At 35.6% G+C, this 27,687-nt stretch overlaps 1 protein-coding gene across 1 annotated transcript in view; it reads right to left on the bottom strand.

The window, feature by feature from the left end:
• Positions 1–27,687, bottom strand: part of ASCC3 (activating signal cointegrator 1 complex subunit 3) — a 338,512-nt gene that overhangs the window by 84,254 nt on the left and 226,571 nt on the right. The window contains 8 exon segments of the mRNA XM_036871893.1: positions 2,653–2,778; positions 6,621–6,753; positions 7,731–7,851; positions 7,938–8,075; positions 23,930–24,072; positions 26,286–26,406; positions 26,533–26,678; positions 26,791–26,957. Coding sequence (XP_036727788.1) covers positions 2,653–2,778; positions 6,621–6,753; positions 7,731–7,851; positions 7,938–8,075; positions 23,930–24,072; positions 26,286–26,406; positions 26,533–26,678; positions 26,791–26,957 — 1,095 coding nt within the window.

The following is a 27,687-nucleotide window of genomic DNA, read 5'->3' as shown; positions in this document are numbered from 1 at the left end:
GTGCAGTCCTAACCACTGGACTGCCAGAAAATGCCCTAGACTAGAGTCTTTAGGATGGTATAGACCAGTAAAGCAACTGGAAAGGAGTACAAGAATAAGAGCTCACTAATCAACATTAAGTTTTTCATAATTAATACAAAACTTAGAGAGGCTTTAATTCGTGTACTTGATTCCCAACATGACCCTGTGAAGGAGGTAGGCTATTACTCACTTTCTATTAATTGCCTCCATTCTTGTGATATAAGGAAAATGAATATATCTACAGTTATACACCATGATTCTTCTCCCTCCAAAAACATAAAGAGTAGTAATTCACAAAACTTACGTTTTTAAGTTCTGGCTTTATCACAAAGTAGTTATTGGATCCAGGACAAGTCACTTTAAGTTTCCAGCCTCCATTTCTTCAATACCAAACAAGAAGGTTGGACTAGAGTACATGTAAAGTCTATCCCATTGTACGATTCCACAATGGTAATCTGTGATCTGTTTACTATGGAAAATTTGTGGTACTGTAAGACTATCTCATTAATTTTGTAGTCATTTTCCCAAATGAAATTTTGTACCTAATACAGAGGCCTGATACAGTTGCGGAGCTGAGCAAAACATCACCATATTCTCAAACTCCTACCTATGTAAGTGGAAATGTTGGCTGAAGAGAAACAAATTTCTTAAAGTACCAACCGGTAAGATTTAGTAAATTCATTTCATCATTTTCATCATGATCTCTCTGTTCAAGATCTTAACAATGGTTTAATATTTCTTCTTACTCATATCAGGAATGTCCCTCACCTTTGGCCTCCTTCCATTCCCCCTGCATCTGTTAAGGTCCTATGTGTCTTTGCCCTATTGTTAAAAAGCATCTTAACTGGTCTCCCTGCTATAAATATTTCCCCATTCTAGCTCATTCCCTACCACAGTGCTGCAAGTACTGAAACAAAGCCAGTATTTATTAGAAGAAAACAAAAACACTAATTTGAAAAGATACATGCACCCCCATGTTCATTGCAGCATTGTTTACAATAGCCAGAATATGGAAACAACCTAAGTGTCCATGAATGGATGAATGAATAAAGAAATTGTGGTATAGACAAAGAATGGAATATTACTCAGCCATAAAAAAATGTAGGGACTTCCCTGGTGGCACATGGTTAAGAATCCACCTGCCAATGCAGGGGACACGGGTTTGAGCCCTGGTCCGGGAAGATCCCACATGCCGCTGAGCAACTAAGCCCGTGCACCTCAACTACTGAGCCTGTGCTCTAGAGCCTGTGAGCCGCAACTGCTGAGCCTGTGTGCTGCAACTACTGAAGCCTGCATGCCTAGAGCCCATGCTCCACAACAGGAGAAGCCACCACAATGAGAAGCCCACGCACCGCAATGAAGAGTAACCCCTGCTCGCCGCAACTAGAGAAAGCCTGCGTGCAGCAACGAAGACCCAACGCGGCCAAAAATAAAGAAATAAATAAATAAATTTAAAAAATGTAATCATGCCTTGGAAACAACATGGATGGACCGCTAGGATATTATGCTAAGTGAAATAAGTCAAACAGAGAAAGACAAATAGCATATGATTTCTCTTATGCATGGAATCTAAAAACAAAACAAAACAAAATACCAAAGAACAGACTGGTAGTTGCCAGAGGTGGGGGTGGGGGTGGGAGAAATGGGTGAAGGGCTCAAAAGGTACAAAGAAAACAACAATAACAAAAACCTAATTTGGTGATGCTAAACTATATTTAAAAACTTCCAACCACAGCCAATAGGATCAGATGCAAACCCCTTAGCATGGCATACAGGCCCTTTACTCTCTGGTGCTTGGTCCACTTTCTAGGCAAGAAAATCTTCTTGCCTCACACTCTAAGCTTTACATCTAACTTTTGGCATTCTCTAGAGACTCTTTCAAGCACTGAGGGCCTCCGCCCATCTAGTATTTTTGTGCCTTCCACCTTTTCCACTTCTGTTCCAGATTCGAGTTCTGGGTGAAGTTATCACTTCGTCTGTGAAGCTTTCACTCTCACAGGCTTAAATACAGTCTGTTAGAGCACTTATGATTTACACTGTAATCATTTATGTCCATCTCCACATTACAAGATCAGCCCTTGAAGATAAGGGATGATATACACTCATCCTCATGCTTCAATGTCTAGTATAATATTTGATAAACAGGTGCTGAATGAAGATACAATCTATCCTGCCTGGAGTAAAAAGATACTCCATCACAACTCCCCCAATTTTATTTCATCTTGCAGAGTTCTTATTAACCTTTACAAATGCCTCACAAATTCTTCCCCCTACAATTTCACAGGCCTTATTCTTCTCTGAATTCCAACTGCACCCAAGTCACCCACTACTATGTAATTTAATTGAGCACATTTCTTAATGACATCAGGTGTCTTGTCTCCCTAACTACAGAGCGAGCTCCTTGAGAACATTCTAATTAAAATAAGCTAATAAAGTGCACACAATCATTTTCTAATATATCACAATATACTGTGAACATATCAGAGATATTATCTGATTCTCTGGGCAAATTCCTATACCTAGGATGTCCAATGTTCTGGCATTTTTGTTATGTACCTGAATTTAGAGATGATTACCTTCAAACATATTTTCTTTTAGTGCGAAACAGAAAAATATGTGCCCCGTACTTACCTGGGGTTCATGATAAGACGTCGGAAAAAGTAAGTCCAGGTGATATAATCCATTGCATCTTGCTTAGATGTTATTGTACCACCAGCAATCTCTGCATTTAGATGGTCAGAGAGCACTCCTAATAAGCTACAGAGTGAACAAGACATGGGAAACATACATGAACATTAAATGAAAAACAATTTACCTCACATAGTCAAGACTCAGATTTGATGTTCCAGGATACAGAACAAATGCTTTGTGTAATTTGTATCTTTTGTATATAATTTTGGGGAAATAAATTGCTAGGTGGAAATAAACACAGGCTGACAGGAAGGGAGATAATAACTTTCAGGAGGGGAAGATGAGAGCCGAGGTAAGAGCAGACAAGGGACGATACACCTTGGAGAGCAGAGAAGAGTTACTGAGGCAGATGAAAGGAGAGTTGGTAAGAAAGGGGGGATGGTTAGGATAGAGCAAGGATATTCCCTTCATTCATTCAGTGAATATTAAGTTCAGTCATATAAGACATAAATGTGCTAGGTATTGTGGAATATACAGAGATGATCAGATGTGTTGAAAGACTGGCATAACAAAATGTTCATTTCAGTTTCTTACATAAATTACAAAAAAGGGAAGCAATGTCCAACAAAAGAAAAGGCCGTGTAAATTATGATACATGGAACAATATGCAGGTATTAAAAAACAGTTTTTGTGAAGGATGTTTTTAAGGATTTGAGAAAATGGCCATAATAAATTGAATGAAAAAAAAAGTTGCGATATTACTTTCCAGTCACCAGTGGCAGAGTATAAATCCGTATAGCTAATTTGGAGGGCAATTTGACAATATCTATTTGAACAATCACCGTGACCCAGCAATTTCACTTTTTCATTATCACCTGATAGGGAAACATTTATAGGTTAGGATAGGGAAGCAAAATACTTCACTGCAGCAATATATGTAAGAGTTAAAAACTAGAAACTCTCTAAATGCCCATTAACAGAGAAGTTAACATATAACTTCCATATATGTACTCTGTAGAAATAAAATATTAATAGTAGTCATATCAAGGTACACATTTAAATTTTTAATTAACTTTTTACTGAAGTACACATAGAAAAAAATACATAAATTAAACATGTACAACTCAAGTAATAAAATGTGAACACATCTGTGTAACCACCACCAAGATCAAGCATTACCAGTGCCCCAGAATTCTTCCTTTTATGCTTTTTAATCACTCCTCTTGCTCAAAAGGATATTTTGACTTTTGTTTCTTTTCTTTACCTTAATGCAGTGGCTTGGATCTCTAGCACAATGCTTACTGGCAGTGGTGAAAACAACATCCCTGCATCATTTCCTATCTCAAAGGGAAAGTTTTCAATATTGAATCATTAATCATGATGTTTGCAGTAGATTTTTAGTAGAGACTCTTTATCAGATTAAGAACATTCCCTTATATTCCTGTTGGCTAAGAGTTTTTATTATTAATGGGTATGGAATTTCACCAAACGCTTTTTTTTTATATCTATGAGATAATCATATAATTTTTCTCATTTTTTCCTGCTAATGTGGTGAATTATATTCATTTATTTTCAAGTAATAGGTCATCTTTGCACTAATATTGTAATTAGTTGTAATATGTTATCTTTTTATACATTGTTAGATTTGATTTACTCATGTTTTATTTAGGATTTCTACATCTATATTCATGAGAGACACAGCTCTGTTACATTCCTTTCTTGTAAATTTATCAGGTTTTGGTATCAAGGTTATTCTACTCTCATAAAATAAGTTGGCAAATAGTCCTATCTTTTCGACTATTACATGAAGTGTTCGTGTTCAATTTCATGAGTTCAATTTCTTCCTTAAATGTTATAAAGAATTCACTAGTGGAACGTCTGGGTCAGAAAATTTCTTTGTGGAAAGATTTTAAATTTCAGATACAATTGCTTTGATAGATAAGAGGCTATTTAAATTTTCCATTTCTTTTTGTGTCAGTTTTAGTAATTTTTTTAAAAAAGCATTCTACCATTTGATCTAAAATTTAAAAATTATTTGTATAAATTTCTTCATAATATCTTATTACCTTTTAGATTTCTTTTGTATCCTGATATTGTGTTGTTCCTTCTCTCTTTTCTCTTGACCAGACTTAAAGGTTTATCAATATTATTCTTCTTTTCAAAGAACCAACTTTTGGCTTTGTTGATTTTTTTCTAATGCATGTTTGGTTTCAATTCATTAATTCTTTTTCTTATCTTTCTATCTTCTCCTTTCTTTGAGTTCAATTTGCTAATTTTTTTTCAAATTCTTGAGATGCATATTCATATAATTCATTTTTTACTCTTTCTTTTATTTTATTTTTTAAAAATTATTTATTTATTTATTTGTTTTTATTTTTGGCTGTGTTGGGTCTTTGTTGTTGTGCGCAGACTTTCTCTAGTTGTGGCGAGCGGGGGCTACTCTCTGTTGCGGTGCGCGGGCTTCTCATTGTCGTGGCTTCTCTTGTTGCGGAGCACAGGCTCTTGGCATGTGGGATCAGTGGTTGTGGCTCATGGGCTCTAGAGCGCACGCTCAGTTGTTGTGGTGCATGGGCTTAGTTGCTCTGCGGCATGTGGGATCTTCCTGGGCTAGGGATCGATCCCGTGTCCCCTGCGCTGGCAGGCGGATTCTTAACCACTGCGCCACCTGGGAAGCCCTTCACTCTTTTAAAATACGTATATTTATGGTCATAAATTTTCTCTTAGCACAATGTTAGCTATCTCCCACAATATTAAATGTTTTTATATTTTCCAAATTAAAAAAAAAAGGAACATTAGAACTTCTAACACAGTAAAAAACTCAAAAACTATTTACAGTATAAATTAGAAATATATTTTGTCCTTTGCAGTTAGAATATGGTAAAGGCTATTCAGTATATTAAAGAAGACTATGATAAAAGGTAGCAAGTGATAAATGTTAGGAATGAAAAATGTATAAATCTGACAGACAAAAGATTATTTTCAGCTGAGAAAATGAGGAAAGACTTCGTCAAAGGGGTGGTAGTTACTGGATCCACAAAGAAATATGTGATAATTCTGAAACTGGCCACTAGCTTAAATTATTCATTATCAATCCCTTTATTTTGGATATTTATTTATAGACTATTCTACAAAAACACACACCAAACTAACACTTTATTAAATGCTTACTATGTGCCAGACACAGTTCCAAGCACGATACATTTGATCAGTACAAGTACCCTACGAGATGGCCAGTATTGCTGCTATCTCCATCTTACAGACAGTGCACTAAGGCATTGAGGATTTAAATAACTTGTTCAAGATCAAGCAAGTAAGTGGTGGAGAGCTCAAATATGAACCCAGGTTGTCTTGCTCCGGAGTCAATGTGACTGAACAATGTACTTCACTGCTTCTTTTTTTTTAAATAAATAAATTAATTAAGTAATTTATTTTTGGCTGCGTCGGATCTTTGTTGCTGCGTGCGGGCTTTCTCTAGTTGTGGCGAGTGGGGGCTACTCTTCGTTGCGGTGCGCTGGCTTCTCATTGCAGTGGCTTCTCTTGTTGCAGAGCATGGGCTCTAGGCATGTGGGCTTCAGTAGTTAGGATTATGGCACACGGGCCCCATAGTTGTGGCTCGCGGGCTCTAGAGCGCAGGCTCAGTAGTTGTGGCGCACTGGGCTTAGTTGCCCTGTGGCACGTGGGATCTTCCTGGACCAGGGCTTGAACCTGTGCCCTCTGCATTGGCAGGTGGATTCTTAACCACCGTGCCACCAGGGAAGTCCCTTCACTGCTTCTTTTAAACAGTGTGTTTTTCTTTTATAGTGAAAATTATAATTTAATGTTGTCTTATTGTGATAAATATATTGTTTCACTTCAAATAATTCTTTTGAACTAGAAGTTTTACTGATTTTCATCTAATACAATGTCAGCACAAGAATATCAACCTGCTATGACATAATCCATTTAAATTAATTTACAGCAAAATTTACCTTGACTCTACAGGGAAAGGCTCATAAAGAAATTTTTTGTAAAAGTCTTTCTTTATGTCATGAACCAGAATTACAGCTTTGCCTTGGTCATCAAACTGAGGCCTCCCAGCACGCCCCATCATCTGGAGTACATCTATAAGAAAGAGAACAAGAGGTATTCTGCAGTGTGGTATGTAGCACAAGAAATACTGATGGATTATGGCATGTTTCTACAACACAACAAAATAAAAGGGAGTAGAGTATTTTAAGACCAGGGATGCTCTCTCTGATGCCTACTACTGAGTTCCCTAATAATTAAATAATTAATTCACTATGATAGAAAATTGAGTCCCCAGAAGAGTCTTACAGTGTATAGAAGTAAGAAAGATCAAAGATTCCTTTAGGTAAATGTTTAAAAATGCTATTTAAGAGTTATAACTATACAACTCTTATATAGGAAAACCTCTTCAGCAGAGTCATTTGCTTATTTTTCCCCATGAATAATGGATCCACTTAGGCTTCCTCTTCTTCCCATCCACTGTATAAAATTTTTCTTTTATACTGCAGGAGTCTCTGAGGTAAGTAATGATTGAGAAATGATACAGATTTTACATGCATTCATGTAAGTAATGACTGAGAAACGATACAGATTTTATATGCACTCATTGAGTTGAAATACACATTTGGCATATTTTCCTGTTCAAAACTCACTGAAAATTCTTTTATCAAGTTTTAAAATATGTTAATAGACTGTTCATGTACAAGTTATAGCAACAAGTGCTTTGGTTCTAGAAGTCCTATAGGAAATATCATGTCTAGTGAGGGAGATTTAAAATTAAACATAATGTTTAATTATAACTTATTAAGTCACTAATTCCTACTAATCAGTACTTTTATCTATTTATAAATTTAAAACAATTACTTGTGCCTTTGACATTCATTAACACATTGGATAAGTAAAAGTAAATAAAATGGCTTAATACTTTGGAGTAATATTTTTACTGGAAACAAAAAATTTACAATTTGTTCATCACTGACATGTGACCAATTCTCTAAAATTTAATTCATGCAAATCCAAATTATTAAGGCTAAAATAGACATTTAATGTATTTGTAAATTTAAAAATATTACCTGTAATGGGAAAATCCACATATCGTCTTGTTTTTCCATCATAATATTCTGTTCCTTTAATAATTACTAAATGAGCTGGAAAGTTTACACCCCAGGCTAATGTACTTGTAGCAATAAGAACCTAAAAAATAAAAGATAATATCTTACATCTAACTAAAATACAACTTTTAAGTTACTTTTAAATATCTGTTCATGGAAAAAAATTACCTGAACTTTACAATTTACAAATAGTTCCTCTACTGTTTTTCGGTCCCTCTCATGTAGTCCGGCATGATGCATTCCTATTCCGAAAGCAAGTGTCAGCTTCAGGTTGGAATCTCTTACTGTTCCAATGATATTCTCCATCTGCAAATAAAAACACAATTACAAGATGTAGGTGCATTAGCTTTATATTTTTCATTTTGTTTTTTTAATTCTTATGCTATATGGGCATAAAAATATTAGGTCCCATCAGCAGTTATGATTAAAGTTAAATTAGTTGAAAAGAATATCTACTTAGTGAGAATGCATACTCTAAATTAATTAAAATGTAAATGTTATCCCTTTTTTTTTATGCATCAAGGAAAAAAATCTGTACTCATTACCCCTTAATGAGTAACAACTACTAAAAGGCTGTAATATTGCCTAAAATGTTTCAGTGTCTGTGTTCGACTTGTTATAGAAAAGACCTCTATTTTTTGGCTCAGTGATAAAAATTTAGAAAGTATGGACAAAAAATTAATGGAAAAAATCAGTCATAATCCTACCAAAGAGTAATCATTCAAATTTAGGTATGTGACCCGGGGGCAAGTCACATACCCTCTCTGAGCCTCAGTTTCTTCATTTAAAAAATCAAACTGGTATATATTTTTGCTTACTTCTCATTTCTTTAATCAACAGTTCAGTTAAATACTTTTCATATTTACTGTTTGATTTTTTGGTAAGTTATCTTTCCGTTTATTGAGTAGCCTTTTTTCTTATTGGTTTGTGATAGCTCTTTATGTATTAAGGGTATCAACCCCTTGTCTATCACATGGTATAAACTTTCATCCAGTTTTATAAGTACCTCATTTTATTTATTTAATTTTTTTACTTTATGGACTTAAAATTTTAAATTGGTCCCTTATATTTTTTTGCTTAGAAAACTTTTCCTCATCTTGAGATCAAATACATATTCGCCTACTATTCCTTTAACTTCTGTTATAGTTTTATTTTTTACATTTAAATAATTAACTTGTAATTTATTTTGTAATAGAAAGTATGGTAGAAATCTAAGTTTATTTTTCCTAAATAGTTAATTATTCTAGCAATATTGGTTAAGTAATTCCTTACCTTAACTTATTTTAAATGCTAACTTTACTATATTCAGAATTCTTATACATTCCAGTTTTTTTGCATTTTAAAACAGATTGCATTTCCAGCCTCAGTTTAGCTCACTGAATTTTATATGTGTAAACAGTTTCTGAAACTCATATTCTATATATACTCTCAGAATATTCTATCACTTTCCATTCTACATGGAAAATTCTTAATGCAACACAGATTTTATGGCAACAAGCAGCAAATCTTATTTTCTTACAAAACTTACTTCCTGTAAAGAACTAAACAGAAAACCCAATCTCTTTCTGTTTAATGATAGACCTCTACTTGTCCTTAAAGAAGAAGATGACACTAGGTGCAGCCTGGGCATCTTTTTGGGCAACTCCCTGAGGGCAGTAATGCAGAGCCCAAGTGGTTTGAGAATATACGAGCATTCAGAAGAAGGACATGTTTTAGTTATGTCTACAGCTTCATGACCACATCAGTAAACAACAGTGGAGAAGGAACTTGGAAGTAGGCATCAATACATGTATAACTATTATATACCTTAAGACTGAGATAGAAGTTGGAAGACTGACATTACTTTCGGACTTCATTTCCTTTTTGCCTTCTACTATTAATCACCTCGAATATACACAAGTATACCTGCAATACACTTATGCTCCTGGCTCTGCATAACCAGTAAACAGCTCACAAAATCTCCATCTAGAGAAACTTCAGGTGGCTGCTGCCATTTGGTAAAAATGCATAAGACAAACATATTCAGGGGGGAGGGGTAAATTGGAAGATTGATACATACACACTACTATATATAAAATAGATAACTAACAAGGGCCTACTGTATAGCACAGGGAACTCTACTCAATACTCTGTAATGGCCTATATGGGAAAAGGATCTAAAAAAAAGAGTAGATAAATGTATTTGTATAACAGATTCACTTTGCTGTACATCTGAAACTAACACAACATTGTAAATCAATTATACCCCAATTTTAAAAAAAAAGACAAACATATTCATATAATGAAGCATTCCAACTGTTTTCATTCTTACTAATTTTATTTTCAATGGTTGGAAAAGTTTTCCAAGTTTTTTATGTGGGAAAAAGTTGTTTTACTCCAATAATCAAAAAAAAAAAAAAAGAAAAAAAAAAGATGGAGTTTGGCTTTATAATAATTATTAGTGTATAAAAAGCATTGCATAGACTAGGTAATATTTTAATAACATACACATCAGAAATCTTATTTACCCACTTTCCTGAATTGAATGCAATGTATAAAGAATTCATTCTGTTTCATAGTCACAGTACAGTCACCTGATATTCCTGCATTATTTTTTTTACAATCTGCTTAGCAAGAATATGGAAATGTATTAATATAAATGCTGACTACAAATGCATGCTATAAAGAAAGGTACTGTCCTGTCTCATAAATTATGTTAGCTATTCTCAAGTGACAGCCTATCATCCTTTTTTCATTCAACAGTTCACTGCATAAAATATCTTCAATTTACACTATCAAGAATAATTCATTATTCTTACTCTGACAATTAGTTTCGGGATTTTTCAGTTTCACAACTTAAATAGCAGTGTGTATGTATAACTTGTATAATTTGCAGTGTTCCATGGCAATGCCAATCATATCCAAAAATGCCAATCATATCCATGAATGGCAATGCCAATCATATCCATGAATGGCAATGCCAATCATATCCATACCATTTACCATAGGAAAGCTAAGGAATCCTGTGGCAGGAGGTTTGGTGAGGCAGTAATATCTCGTCCTTTCGCATCAGGGAAGGCTGGCTGTTTCTCATTCCCTTCCTCCACTTTCACATAAATCAATGCATTAAAAAGAACTATTTGCCTATCTAAACTGGTAATGACCTAAAATCCTCATGAGGACAATCACAGAAAACAACTTCATTTATTACACGGCTACTGTGGATGAATTCTGAGTTATTTGTACATCATAAAAAAAGCAAAATTTATAGTAATGTTACTCAATCATTAAGCATAAAATATTACTAGGACAGTCTGTTTAAATTTGAAAATATAATTTTTGATTAGATTATATGCATCTTCATCCCTACACTTAAAATAGGTTTCATGTGAATCAAAACAACGTAACACAAGCAAAATTTTTCAGGAATTTAGGATAATGAAAGCTTAAAACATGATAATAGATATTATTTGTTGAGTACTTATTATGTGTCAAGCATTGTGCTTATCACTTTGCAAAGATTATCACACTGAATCCTTTACATAAATATAGCCCTAAAGTAACACCTAATTCTTTTATACAACACACTATGCTTCAAGTTAAAAGACTCAGTGGCCTTGAGTACTATATAGTAGTCTTTCTCAATTCTGGTTCCCTGAGAGAATTGAGCCTCACAAAAAAATATCTGAATTACCATCTTCTTAATTTTTCCAAGGATAGTTAGTACCATTCTAGATGGTTAGGCGAAAAGTTCATTTATTACATTCATTGGATGTCTTAGGACATGAAGGCTTAATTCTTGTTAAGAAAGGCTGCTATAGAATTTTAAAAAGAATAATCATGTAACTAAAACACTTTGATAGAGGAAGTTTTAATTCCATAGTTCATTTCTGTTCAAGGAACAACTGCTGTTATGTGCAGGTATCTTTCCGATAAACCGTCCTTGAAATACGTCTGACTGTATGTTAGTTAAACCAAAAAATTTTTTTCCGTATTATAAATAAATAAAAACAGACCTATGCTCCTCCAAGCAGTGGTCTTTCTTTAGGGTGTGGGGGAGAAGGCACATATGTAAACTGTTGAACCAATTACTTTAACTTAATAGAAATTTTTTTTTATATTTTAAATTTATTATACTCAAAAAGCTTTTGTAGAACGATAGGATTCCATTTAAGTAGATACATTACTCTGTGCCTGAAATACATTCCAGTCAGAATATAATTCAGTGAGTTGATGACAATGCTGGCTCCAAAAGAAAGGAGAAGACCAGATCGGACAAGAATGAGCTAACAGATTGTGCAGCCCAGTTCTGTCCCTTTGAGTGTGATATATTGTTTCAAGATGCTAAAAACCCATACTTTCTCAAAGCGTATCTGTTGTGCTGGTTTCCCCATTTTCACAGAATCCTCATTATCAGAACTCTGTACTCTTTTCAAAGCACATCAGACTCAGACCATATGCCACTGAATAATGCTTATCAATTGTATAAAACACTCAATAAAAGATGTACCATACAGAGGAATAATGAAAGTTACAAAGACTTTCTTTTTTAAAAAAATAATTAAATATATCACATCTGGTCCAGATGTTAAATGAAGTTAAAACATTTCCTCATAATTACTTTTATTCTTAAAATACACTTTTTATGATAAACCCAACAGACTGAAGGGGAAAAACTAAAATGAAACAAACACTTTAGAACATTCTTTTGATCTACTAATAGGAAAACAATAAAATTAATTAAAGGTAGTAAGTTTCCAAACTTTACCAATACACCTCAGAACATATTCTCTTGCTGCCCCCTCTGAAACCCAAAACAAGCACACCTCAAAGTAATTTATGATACTGTTAATATATAAATACATTTATAAATGATTAAAAATACAATTATATGAGAAGTAAATATATAAATGAAATCTAAACAATAACATGTAAATCTTTGCTATTGTCTGCTAAATAAACACAATACTATTTTCAATGTCTGCTTTTAGTTTAGCCTGATTCTTAATAATAGCAATATCAAAACTGGGCTATATAGGGCTGAGATATTAAAAATTTTCTCCTTATTAATGTTTCCAACTTAATTCACTATGCTATTGGTAATTTTTGAGTATACATTTTATGCTTATTTCAATTTCCGGTGAGTTCAAATTCCAAAACATTCTTGGAGAACATTTTCATACATCTCTGCTTTTAAAATGCAGAGAAAGCTAATAAAAGGGACATTATAGAATTGATTTTCTAAAGTAGCACAATTTTAAATGAACAAATACTATATTAATATGAATTAAATTTGTGAAGGACCACAAGCAAAAGATTATAAATATATGACCAAATTTTACCAGAGCTTTCAGCAAAAAGAATCTATCTGTTTAAAAGATGTTATTCAATGTAATAACATTTATTGAATATTTAACTCTGTTCCAGGCCTGTTCTATGTACATTAAATGTACTAATACATTTCATCCTCGCAAGATTCTTGTGGGGGTAGATTATCATCCTTTCACAGATTAAAGGATGAGGCTCAGAAGTGAAACATCCCACTTGCAGTGGGCAGTCAGTAGGGAACCCAGGAAGCCTGGCTCTAGTCCATGCTCTCAACCACAATGCCACCCTCTAATCATCACATGAATGAGGGATATTTCAAATAACTACTTGAAGTAATGACATCATCCACTTGACTTAGGGCTGGACCACGTTGTTTTAAACGGTATACAAAAAACAGATGAGATTTGAAATAATGAGTAATGTCCTAGACTCACACAGCTGGGGAATGCTACGCAGATGATTTGCAAATCTATTTCTCCTTTATCATTTGAGTATTTCTACTCCTATGCCTCAAAATGAAGAATACCTAAAATAACATTCTTTTCTAAACTAAGATATCACCTCTTACGATTGAGAACGGCACAGCTCTTGTTCATTGCTTGCATTTGATATTTTAGCTACTGACTTCCGTACCTGTCAAATGACACACACCCTTACTTTGACTTTTCCATCTTCTCTAGACAGTATGTTGTCCATGATTCCATTACTGTGCGGGACAATAAAAGAACATGACTCTGAGACAGCCACTATGGTTTTGAGCTCCCACGCTCCGCTTACTTGCTTTGTGCTATTGGGCAAGTCACTTAATTCTTCTAAGTTTCAGTTTCTGCATCTGTAAAATTGGGATAACAGGAACAACCCTCCCAGAGTTCATGATTAAATGGGATAAGTCTTTAGTGAACTATAAAGTACTTGATAAATATAGCAATTATTACTAAGCATAATAAGAGCTTTGCCTCTTTAGTCAATAGGACATATATGATATCAACTAAGACAAAATAAAAAAGAACAGTCTCCTATCTTGAAGCTGTTCTTAATTACACAAATGTTCCATGAGACCCAACTCAGTTCAATGTCCAGTGTTCAGCAAATCTGTAGATAATGTCTGTTTTGACATCTAATATTCTGAGCCTAATAGTTTTCTTTATTGGGTAGTCATTAAGAGGTCTGAAGCTTGATCAAAATAGAAAGCACTTGGGGTGGGAGTTTTGTATCATGAGCTAAATCTATTTTAGTTTGATAAAACAGATTGTTCAAGTTGAAAATGTGGTTACCCTACATTAAACTCAACTTAATTTCTGATTTTTAACAATCTCCAAGTCCATTTTAAAAGCCTGATACTAACTTCTTACCTATAGGAAGAGGTCAATATGTATATATGTTGAATGAAAAAGCAAATGAATCAAAGAAAGCTATGTCAGTAGCTTGTAAAATGTAAAATGTAATATGTAAAATGTCAGTAGTAGAAACTCCACCAAATCTGAACTTGTGATCATTTTGTGTAAAGCTAGGCTATAGTTCATCTTTGTACATCTATGAAGGTCTTACTTGTAATGAGGTTGAGTGAGTTATGTTTAGCTTAAAAGGAAAAAATTTTCAAGCATCAAAAAATTCCTTCAGTATTAAGCATGTGGAAATAACACCAATTCTACTTTTCATGAATGTGCTCCTCCTGTGCACCTATGCTACAGTTTTTCACGAATTCACTTTGAAGCATTGTGTAAATTTATAATTAGCACATTTCCTTAATTATATTCAGTGTCATCTGTGTGAGTCTTCTAGCCAATTAATTTGAATTAACAAGGTTTAACAATACTATGTTCCAAGGAATTCTTGTCTTCCATACTCCTCCGATTTTCGTGTTATCCACATCTGGATTCTTTTCATATCGTGCTTCAATCAGAAAGCTATCCCCTTTCCTGCTTCAGATTATTTCCCAGCATCTACCTTCTGGTGGTACCGCAGACTTTAGAACACAACTCAAACATTGTGGTCCAGGACCTTCAGGGCAAAAAGCCTTGTAGGATTCTGTTTAATTCATTCCTACTTGTAAGGATGTAAGGGGGAAAAAAAAAAAAGCTAGTTGTCTTTGATGTGCTTTTCTTTTAGCTACCTGGACCTTATTTAACAGTGTGGAAGCAGAAAGGGTTAGCCCTGCTGCTAATTGGACAGACACACAGAGGAGTTCAGGAGGAGAATATAAGCAAGACTGAAGAATAAAGTCTAATCTTCAGCCAGGGTTCTGCTTTCCCATCCCAGATATGCATCTCATCCAGGGTGTGAGTGATGAAATAAGCACAGCATTCTGAGCCTTCAATCAGCAAACCCGCTCAGAAGAAAGGGTGCTCCCTCTGCTGTTTTATCTTTCCAAGCAGGTTGGCAACTATCCAGATCCCAGCACCATTCACCCTTGCACGTCAAACCAGATTGCAGAGTATTTGGCAGAAGCCAACGAACTGCACTTGTTAGGCACTAAATTATAACTAATTAAATTACATAGAAAAGCTTCTAGAAGGAGTTGTATACGCTATTTGCTTCCATTTCCTTCCCCTCCCACCCACTTATTCCTCAACTCCTTCCAAACTGGCTTATGTTCACAACATGTCACTGACCCTACTTGCCAAGTTCGTCCAAGATGTCCAAGTGCTAAATCCCACAGGTGTTTCTCTGCTCTCATCTCACTCCGCTCCCATGAACATCTGATGTAGTCAAGCGCTCCTTCCTTCACGAACCCCTCCTGTCTACAGTGTTCTAGGACACTGTGTTTCCTCACTGGCACTGCTTTCTCAGGGTTCGTTGCCAGCTCCTCATTTTCTACCTAAGCTCACATCGAGAGAGTCCCTCAGGCCTGCCTTCTGATCTCCACACTCTCTATCCGAGGGTCTCAGGTGCTCACCTGGGTTTAAAGGCTGCTTCTATGCAGATGCTCCCAAGTTCATATATCTCACATCCTCTTTACAGACCTCCTACATTTAAGTGCCTTGAAATCTCCACTTGAAAGTCTTGGAGATACAAATTAACATGTCCAAAATATAACTTTTTTTTCTTTCCTTTTTTTTTTTTTAAGCTCAGATCTGTCTTCTCTGTCTTTCTCTCTCCATCCTAAATCTGTCTCCTCCTTCCTCTCTATCCTACAGTCTCGGCTCTCTCCATTTCAATAAATGACACTATTATTTACTCAGATGTTTAGGGTTAATAACTGGGGCACCATTCTTGATTCTTTTCAGTTTTTGAATCTCCATTTCTCATCTATTAGAAAGTCCTATTGCATCTAGCCCCAAATACATTTTTTCATTCCCACTGTTACCACTCTAGGTGGCCCCTAGGTCACCACCATCGTTAATTCCAGGCTTACTTCCACTTCCATCCATTTTCCACTAAGCAGCAAAAGTGATCTTAAAATGTAAATTGGGGTATGTAATTTGTTTAGCTTAAAACCCTTTAATGCCCTGGAACACTCCTCCCTCAGATATGTGCTTAGTTTGCTTCCTTGCTTCCTTCAGTTCTTTGTTCAAAGGTACCTTCATCAGGGAGGCCTTCTCAACTTGTGTTAACGTACAACATTCCACTACCATCTTTGGCATTCCCTATTCCCTTTAACTTGCGTATTTTTTTCCCCCATGTGAATTATTACAACCTGACATAGTTGCTTATTAGCTATCACTCCCACTAGAATGTTAATTCCATAGGGCAGGAACTTTACCTGACACACAGAAGGAGCTCAATAAATGTTGGTCTAATAAATGAAAAAATGACTGTCTTCCCATAGTACTTAGAGTAACAATCCAAGCTCCTTGACCATGGGTCTATGGCCTTGCATGAGCTGGCTCCTGTCCGTCTCTCCAGTGTGACTTGTGCCACCCTCCTCTGCTTATTCGGCTCCAGCTGAACTGATCTTCTCACTGTTCCTTTAACACGCTGTCCCTTCACCTGAAACGCTGTTATCTTCTCCCTTTGGGTAGCCAGCTTGTTCTTAAGCTCTGGTGCTCAGCTTAAATGTCATCTCTTTAGAGAAGTCTTCTCTGACTAATCCATTTAAAGAAGCCTTCCATTCCCCTATTCTATTTCATTTCTTATTGGTTTCTTCCATACAATTTTCATAGTTTGATATCAACTTATTTATTTAATCATGCATATATTTTTAAATTTCTATTTTCTTCACTTAAGCTCTTTGAGATTTGGGATCAGTAAGGCTAATACACAGTGCTTGGTAAGTTGTAGACATTCAATAAATATATGTTAAATAAATGAATACTTTACAAATTCTCTTAAGAGCTACCTATTGATTTAAGTTAGAGGATTATTTAACGGATATTTTTGAGGGGGGAGAGAAAGAATTCCTGACTATGTAATAACCAGGTAACCTTGCAACTGAAGCTGCTGATCACGAACTGGATGTTATCTGAGCTATCTAGCTATATATTTGGGTGCACCTAGCAGCACTCATCATTATTAGAAATAAAAGGAGCTGATGGAAGAATATCATGAAAGGTGATCCCTGAACCCTCCATGTGTGTGCCTGTTCCTGCCATACTATCCCTACTTCAACCTATGTACCCAGGCCCCATGGGGTATTTCTTATGTCAAATTGACTGAGGGGAAAAAAATTCCAAATTCCAAATGGCTTTGAACAAGATTGTGGCACCATAAGAAGTACACTGATGTGGTATTATGGTCCTTTCATGGATGACTCTAAGGAAAGGAGTAAAAGTTGAGTGTTATGTATCTCCCTGTCACTTTACTACAAAGTAGAGATGATGCGAATTGATGACCCATCCTTTGCTCTGTAGTTACTGGATAAGCCAAATGGTCAGGAGCTTGGCAAGAGTGCCATTGGAGGACAAGTAGCAAGAAAGGCAGAAGTTTTACGCAGATGAACTTTTAGAATGGTGCTAGAATAAACAGCTACCTATATCCCACGAAGATGTTTACCAAAAAGTTAACAGCAGTGTGGAAAATGCTGTTAACAGTCAAGTGGGCATCTGAGGGTACCCAGCAGCTTCCCTCCCAGGCCCCAGGTCTTTGTGCAATGGTTCCATGTACTAAGTGGCTCCATGGTGGAAGAGATGAAACTCTGCCTGGGCTAAACACTTTCTCAGGCCAACCCACTACTGCCACTGCTCAGTGCCCCATCTGCCGCCAATGCAGACAACCCTGGGCCCATTATAAGAACCTTCGCCATTGGAACAGACAGCTATCTGGTGGTAAGGGAATTATACTGGACCCTTTCTATCGCAGAGGGGACATCTATTTGAGATGATGTCTAGAATGGACACTATAGATTTTGATTCTCCTATCCTGCCCATCATGTCCTGCTAGTGGCTTCAGTGGTAGGATTACTGAATGCTTTATACATCTTCATGATATCCTGTATGATAATGTTTCTGACTGAAGAGCTCACATCATAGAGAAAGATTAAGACAATGGATGCCATGGGATCCACTGTTCCTATTATGTCTCTCATTACCCAGGAAGAGCAGGTTTTATAGATTAATGACTCAGAGTGGCAGCTGAGAGACATTACTTTGGCAAGGTTGGGGTGCTATTTTGTAGGATAAGGTGTATGCTCTGAACTAAGTAATCATTAAGTGATACTACCTCTCTCACTGCCAGAACATACAGTTCCAGGAACCAAGTAGTCAGTGTGTGCCGATGTCTCCTGCAAACATAGCTAATAAACCACTTGGAAATTTTTTGTTTCCTTTCCCTATACCTCTAGCTCTTCTAGTTTACAGACATAATATCCAAGGGATGTAACAATTTACTTGGAAGCTGAAACAGCCACAGGGCCATTTGAGGCCCTTATGCTACAGGGTGAGCAAGCAAAATATGGTCCTGGTGTAGTTTAGGTGACTGACCCTGATGGAAAAACTGGGCTACTGCTACACAATAAGGGGAGGGAAAACTTTGAATGGACCTCAGAGAAATCTTCTCACATTTGGAAAATAAATCAAAGTTCTAAAAAACCCTATATATTAAGCATACATAAACATCCATTTTCCAATGTCTCAGTAATGTGGGTTTTGGTAACTCCACTGGATAAAGAATCTTAATTAGCTTAGGGGCTGGTTGAAGAAGTGTACGGGTGATGGATAGCAGAGAAAATAAACCACAAATATCTTGTTAGCTCCCCAATCAGTTGCAGAAACAAATACTGTGGTCTCTACCCTTACTATCTCATATATGTACTAACATATTTTATTTATTTCTTTATTTATTTTAAAATTTATTTATTTTATTTTTTTGGCTGCATTGGGTCTTCATCGCTCTGCGTAGGCTTTCTCTAGTTGTGGCGAGCGGGGGCTACCCTTTGTTGCGGTGTACGGACTTATCATTGCAGTGGCTTCTCTTGTTGAGGAGGACGGGCTCTAGGCGTGTGGGCTTCAGTAGTTGTGGCACGTGGGCTCAGTAGTTGTGGCTCATGGGCTCTAGAGCACAGGCTCAGTAGTTGTGGCGCATGGGCTTAGCTGCTCCGTGGCATGTGGGATCTTCCCGGACCAGGGCTCGAACCCGTGTCCCCTGCACTGGCAGGCGGATTCTTAACCACTGTGCCACCAGGGAAGCCCTGAACTAACATATTTTAACTAACAATATGTTACATATTTTAACTAATTTCACTTCTCTTTCCTCTCCCTATCCTCTACTGTTGAATATAGCATGTGTTAATTGTGGGTAACTTTATCACTTAGTCCATTGGCTAGAGAATATTGAGAGAGGATTGCCAAAGAACCAGAGGGTGACTGGATATAATCAAGAGATCTAGGATTAATGGATTTAATGATGAAATTTTCAGTTGCCCCCCCTTGGGGAGGGATGAGTGGATTTTGGTTATATGAGGGAGAACTGCATTGTTAGAAGAAATTTTTTTTTTAAGTGTAGGTTTGGAGAGACTGTGTATCCATGAGTTTGGACAGATAATAGACTATAGTGAACCTTTACTGCTTGTACCTACACTGTTTATAGACAGCCAGTATCTGAAAATCCCTCAGCAGAGGTCAAAGAGAAGAAGATATTCCTTAGTCCTGCTGCATGCTAGAGATTGAAGTTCAGGCATTCAGATGTTTCTGTCTTGAAATTGAAGCTTGAGAGAGTGAGGCAAAAGCCCAACAATAGTTTGAGGTTAATGGTGGAAGTGGTGGCTGTCCAAGTGAGAATTCAAGAGACGGGGCAGCACATGCCCACAAACTTTTGAAATCAGTGCAAGAAGTCTTCATGATGGCAAATATGAAACGGCATTACTTTTGGGGTTTTCTCATTCTGCAGTATGATTTCATATCAGTGATCCACTTGAAGAGGATCTGCTTTCTAATACTTTACTTTAGGTAAAGTAAAGAGACTTTACTGGGTTAAAAAGTTAGATGGACAACTCCTTTTGTCTTTGCTGAGAAACAAAATACAACACATATATTCTTCCTTGGTCACATTCTCTCTCTCCAGCCTCTTCAGATTTGCCCTAGCTTTCTTTCCTCCCTCCACTGAACCTCTCCCCTCCCACCTCCACATCTAGGGACACTTTCTGACTTCACACCACTCAGTTTCAGAATGACTTTGATGCTACCCTCTTCCACAAGCACTCTGCATCACAGCTGCCAGGATAACTGCTCCCGCGCTTACTCTACCTCCTTGAATCCTCAAGTTGTCAACACTAGAGTCCTAACCAGAGCACTCATGACCTACCACAGAACACCGACCTGACACTGTCCAAGGAGCAGCAATAGGAATCGTCACCAAGTGTCTAGCCCTGGATACTACAGAAAATAACTCTCACAAAATTAAAGTGTTAAAAAGTCCTCCTAATTCAATTATTTAGGGGATTCAACAACTCACAGAAACACCTGCTTTAGAGGAGGTTTTGGTACAATCAGAATGAATTTGCATAATAATTGGTTATAAACCCTCAGAAATTTTGATTTTAAAGGTGATTGCTTTTAGAGGCAGGAATAAAAACAAAGCCTGGGCTGTCTTATTCTTGAGATGGGCTTAGTGAAACAAAATGTGCAGAAATGACAATTTCTAACAGTCCTATCTTAGCAATGAAAGTCTATGAAACAGGAGAAACCATGCAAGTAAATTCTATGGTTTCTAACGAGCCTTGGTGATAGATTTTTGGGTTAAATAAAAACAAATCAAAACAAAACAGAGAGGTAGTTCCATATAATGGCTGAGCTGTCCAGAATTCCTTAGGTCTCATACCTTAAAATAAAAAAATAAAGCATAGTAGAGTCGTACTATAGTTGGGGAGAGCACATGAGGCTCACATTTGAGGTTCATGTGAGTCACGTATGTGCTAAAGGCACAGCTCTTATATATATATGAGCAAACATCCCAAAATGGGTCCAATAAGTAGGTACCTTGCACCTTGACTTCTAAGAACAGTCTCCATTAGGAACACTGTTAGGGATAAGACACAAGAAGAAAACAAAAACAAAAACAAAAAACAAAACTAAGCCTAGATAGATGCTGCACATAAACTAAACTGTCAATATTCCATACAACTATTTTTCAGCATTTGCCTTCTAAGTCAAGATACTGTTTAGACAAAACAGGGTGATTATTTGGGCACAATAATTAAATAACACAGGACAAGGAACTTTTGACAAAATTATTTTGATTTGAAATCATCTTGAATTATACACCTTGTATATGCCTACAAGTCACATTAAGGAAGTAATGATGAAACTTAAAAGATAAAATGATAACTTTCACTCTACTTCATGGAGTCATGTGATACCTTTTATATGAAGCTAATTTTGGGGTCATCTGTGGTCCTATGCAAGAACACTTTGAAATATTAACTATTATTAGTTAACTAATATTAGTTAATGTATGACCATAATATACATGGTACCATCCAATAGGGGTACTAACCCTAAATGAATCGTAAGATGTGGAAGGGGAGAAATATGTGACTGTTGACACTGACACTAGCGGGCTAGGAGCAGCATGTTTACTGTTCTTCAGGCTACGTGAGATGAGAAAGGGGAGATGTGCAGGGAGAAGGAGGACAATGCAACAGTTTTATTACCGATTATCATCTATTTTTTCATCATAACTCCAACTAGGAACATATTTTAAAAACCTGGAAAAGTATGAGAAAAGGAAAATCTCTGTCTACAAATCTATGGCGGGGAGGAGGTATACCTACGTTTAGAAGTATTAGAAGGAATTCACAAAGCCCATATAAACAGATTGTATCATGTAAAATGCAAAAACTGCTATTTGTAAAAACAACTAAGATAAATGACATTCAGTTAACTACCAAAATTTACTAATAAAGTAGATGAAAGATTAATACGTATATATAATCAATACATATACATGGAAAAAAGTGACATCATAAGGCGTACCTCATTTTATTGTGTTTTGCAGATACTGTGTTTTTTTACAAATTGAAGATTTCTGGCAACTCTACATTGAGCAAGTCCATGAACACTGTTTTTTCAACAACATTTGCTCACTTCATGTCTCTGTGTCACGTTTTGGAAGTTCTCTCAATGTTTCAAACTTTTTCATCATTATTATATTTGTTACAATGAGCTGTGATCAGTGATGTTTGATGTCACTACTACGACTACAGAAGGCTCAGATGATGGTTAGTGTTTTTTAGCAATACAGTCTTTTTACATTAAGGTATGTACCTTCTTTTAAGACATAATGCTATTGCACACTTAACTGACTATAGTATAGTGCAAATATAACTTTTGTCATGATCTAGGAAACCAAAAATTTCGTGTGATTTGCTTTATTGCAAGGTTTGCTTTATTGCAATGGTTTGGAGCCCAATCTACAATATCTCCAAGGTATGCTTGTATAGTTTTAGGGGAGTGTGTGTGTGTGTGTGTGTGTGTGTGTGTGTGTGTATGTGTGTGTGTGGTATTTTAATTTGGTAAGGCTCCCACACAAATCTATAAGAAAAATTGTTGTACTGCAACAGATAAAAGCCCAAAGGAATGAAGGGACAAAAAAGAAAAAAATTAAACAAATATATATTAAAAAATGTTCAACCACAAAAAAATTAAGGAACACATAAACACTAAAACAACAAGAAACATTTTATATATAATATAACAATAAATTACAACAAATGAGGATGTAATGAAACTGTTACTCTCATATACTGCTGACAATTCATACATCAATAGTGATAACCACAATTACTATTGCCCTTTGGAAAGTAATTATCAGTGTATATGAAAAGGTATAAGAATGTCCACATTATCCGACACATTGATTTTAAATTTAGAACTTTATACTGAGGAAATAATTCTAACAAAAAAAACCTATAATAATAAAGATGCATAATTATTTAATTATAGGAGAAAAATACAATGGAATAGCCGCATAATAGAATATTATTATGTAGACATAAAAGAATTTAATGACGGTTATTACTTAGTTAAAGGATAACAACAGGTTTTTAATTTTCACATACTTATCAGTGTTTTCTAAATTTTCAAAAATGGTCATGTTATATAGTTTATAAAAAGTTAATTTTGCAAAATTGATTATAAATTCCATGAGGGCAGTGAACACTCAAATATTAGAGAAATCTTAGCTGAATATTAAAATATGCATAGGTGATGATGTTAAAGGGAAAAATACAAGAATAAATATGACGTAAAAAAATAAATATTTAGTGGAAAAATACTGGAAGAAAATCCATCCAAATATTAATAGTTTTAAGGTGGCAGTATTTATGCATTTTCTCCATCTTTTCCCCATATTTCTGTAATGTTATATGAAACTTTTAATATAGATTAAAACTAAACATAATTATATAGGTAATGTCCATTATACTACGATACAAACTAATTTGACATGTATAAGAAGTAGAAATAAAATATGTTGCTTACCTCTCTTTCATCCATATTCAACCACTGCTTTGGATCTTCTTCAGAGGCCAGAAAGGCTATCAATTCCAAAGCAGTAAGACGGGTTTGACGTCTTGATGAGACAAATATCAGAACAGGTTTGGCTGGAGAATGGCTTCTAATTGCTGTTGAAAAGTTGTGGAAAATAAAATGGTAAGCCACTTATACCAGAATCCGAATTTCATTAGGATATCAAATGGACACATGAAAACTAATGGTGTAAATGATTTAATTGAATTCATAATTTGGTCATGAAGTATAGCATTATTTGAGCTACTACCTGGATCTGACAGCATATTGGAGAAATGATAGGAAAGGAAAGGTAGCTGGCTCTGCTCAGGGGAGTATTCTGCCTAGGACAGGGAAGACTGAACTATCTCCACTCCCGGTTCTGTTCTGAACTGCCAAGGAAGGAGACTTAAAAGCAGAGACTCTCCATTCATAGCTGTATATGGATACTAAATCTTAGGTGGGGTTTTCTATTTCTGAGTTGTGCTTCTGCTTGCCTGAGCAGTGATATTCCACAGTTAATTGGTCCTGGGGTCTGGAGAGAGAGTCAAGTCCTGGGCGGGGGGTGGTGAAGAAAAGCCACAAAAAATTCCTTTTATTTTTGTCCTGTTGCCAGTAGATAGAAAAATTAAGAGAGTTTGTATCAATAAATTAGTCAGAAATAAGTCAGAAGAATGTTTTCCTTCTGTTTTTCTAAAAACATATGTGTAAGATTTCAAGAGGGAAGATAAGAGAATGTAGAAGAGAGCTGAAAAGAATACCACGCTTGAATCTATATCTGAGTGACAGCACATAGGGAGTAGACACACAGAAGATGAGTAGTTTGAAAACTGGGTAATAAGACTGAAAAACAATTACTTAAAGAGCCACATAAATCATTTGACCTAATTGGAGTTGAGGTTTCTTTGCTATGCATAGGCTCCAAAATGCTGATAAGATGGCACAAGTAGAATTTATACTTATGTGTACACAGGTGTCTTAAAACAGAGTTATTAAAAACTTTTATTTTATATAAAAAGTTCAACCTCCTTGTAATTTCTTGTTTGAAATGTGAGCTGCAGAATTTCTTTTTATGGGCTAAAAACCAAGGTTCATAAATGGAAATGTTGACATGACTTTGACTATATTTATACCCTAAGAGTGAGAAATAAAGCTATCACAAAATCATAAATCTAAACTGAAAGAAATATAGTGATCCACTACAGGTATAATAAATAGTTTACAAGGACAGCTACTGTACTTATGCCATATCTAGAGAAGTGCAGGTATAGGTTATTTACTATTGATTTACATAACACAAAATGCTTCATTTCAATCACTGGTTTACAATCAGTCATTCCTTAAATAAATATAAGCAATCTACAATACATACTATGAAAAATGAACACACTCACAGTTTATCAGAATTTATAGAATGCAAATGGTAATGCTCTGATAAATCATATTAGAGATACAACGTTTAAAATACACATATTAGTACAATATTGGTATCATTTGTACACATAACCGTGAATGAATTTGCCTCTTTTTTAAACCTCAACATTTAATGGATTTTTGCTGCTGCAAGAACAGGTGTGGCTGAACAGCTCACGACAGATTTATTGTTCATTAGTGATTTTGTACAATGCTTCTGTGGAGGTGTAAATAATCTGAACTGCCAAGATTGGTCTCTAGTTCACAATCAATACTTTGCTTCTGTCATAAGGCTAATTACAGCAGCTAAAAAGCCACCTCACAACTGTCACCTCACAATCAACAGCGGTTCACGTTAGAGAATTTATTTTGGAGGTTATTTTTAATTGATATAATAAATATTCCTTATGCAGCCTAAACATGAAAACATGTTTTAGTAAGATAGGAGTGTTATTCTCAAATCTCTCTTGCTTGCCTAATTTGTTAGAAAGGGAAAAACAAAAAACAAAACAAAACATATAAACAGATGCATTGCCAAAAAAAGTACTGAAATTTTTAAGATGATTTCTGAGAAAAATCAGTATTATGTGAGTTTTTAAAACTTGTACCCTCTATTTATCATTTACTCAAGCTACTACCATAGTACCTTAATAAATTATTTTTAAGACTAATTTGATTATTTTTAAAAGTTACATACATTTATTCTACTACAAAGACATTATCACTTATGAAATCTAATTGTCAATAGTTAATTCAACATATATTTATATTCCTTAACAGTTAAGGTAAATAGTTGTAGATATCTGTAGAAGTTGGAGCAGTACCACCCTTTCAAAGAAACCCACATCATTTAGAATGCATTTAAAGGCTACCATACAAAATGGTTGGTATTTCATTCCAAGAATCTGAAGCTTACCCTGAAATGTAGGCTTATTCATACTAGCCATACGAGGACAGTAATGTTGACCTGGGAAACCCTGAATGTGAACTTCCAGTGGAACTGGACGCACTGATGGTCGGAAGTTGAACAAGCCCATCTAGAGTAAAATGAGAGAGAAACCATTTCCAGTTTTTATACTTTAGTTTATAGTGTTATATAGCACCTCTTTAATACGGCCTTGAGCCATACTATTAAATGCCTGATTTATCAATCTTCCACATACCTGACGAATGTTGAGCCAGTCAGCAAGGTCTCTGGCATTAGCCAATGCAGTAGATAGTCCAACTATTCTAACAGGCTTTTCTGTGTGAGATGAGATGAAATTCGTTCGAGATACAATGACTTCTAGAACAGGGCCTCTTTCCTCCCCTAAGAAACAGGAATAATGTATGTTAATCATTTAACACAAGTCCTGATGCTGGCTGCTGCAAGTACGAAGAGTTGAAGTTTGCAAACTGGATTCGGATACAGTGGCACCCACCGAGCAGATGGATCTCATCTATGATGAGAATAGTGACTTGCTTTACATAGTTCCGATTTTGCCAGCTTCTGCTGACTCCATCCCACTTCTCTGGTGTGGTGACGATAAGGTCAGCCTTGGCAATGGATTTCATATCAGGAGTTACATCCCCTGTTAGTTCAATAACTCTGGAGAAGAATAAAAATGATCCCTTTAATTGTTCAGGTAACACATGAGCTTGGAAAAGCAAAAATATGTCTTTCAAAATAAAATTTTATTATGCTTAAAACTACTTTATCTCCCTTTGATTTCTGAAATTTTCTGACTTGAGTCCAAAACAGATGTTTCTTAATGATTCTAAGATGATTTCCTTCCATAAAATGAAGAATGTATAAAAGCAAATCACTGAAATCTAGCTTTTATGCAGACATGCAAGGGTGTCAAACTTTGCTTTATGTTTACAAAGTCTCTGCCCTATGTGATTTTATAGAATTGAACTCACACCTCCTCCATATGTTGGAATAAACACCTTTCTAATGAGGGAAAGTGTTAACTTATTAAGACAAAAGGAGACATTCACTAAGAATATGATTATGTCTATCAAACATTTAGAGAAGAGCTAACATCTATCCTTCTCAAACTCTTCCAAAATATAGCAGAGGGAGGAACACTCCCAAACTCATACTATGAGACCACCATCATCCTGATACCAAAACCAGACAAAGATGTCACAATGAAAGAAAACTACAGGCCAATATCACTGATGAACATAGATGCAAAAATCCTCAACAAAATACTAGCAAACAGAATCCAACAGCACATTAAAAGGATCATACACCATGATCAAGTGGGGTTTATCCCAGGAATGCAAGTATTCTTCAATATACGCAAATCAATCAATGTGAAACACCATATTAA

Source organism: Balaenoptera musculus, chromosome 12 (genome assembly GCF_009873245.2).
Source record: "Balaenoptera musculus isolate JJ_BM4_2016_0621 chromosome 12, mBalMus1.pri.v3, whole genome shotgun sequence".
NCBI classification, from domain to species: domain Eukaryota; kingdom Metazoa; phylum Chordata; class Mammalia; order Artiodactyla; family Balaenopteridae; genus Balaenoptera; species Balaenoptera musculus.
This window is presented reverse-complemented; position numbering and strand designations above follow the sequence as displayed.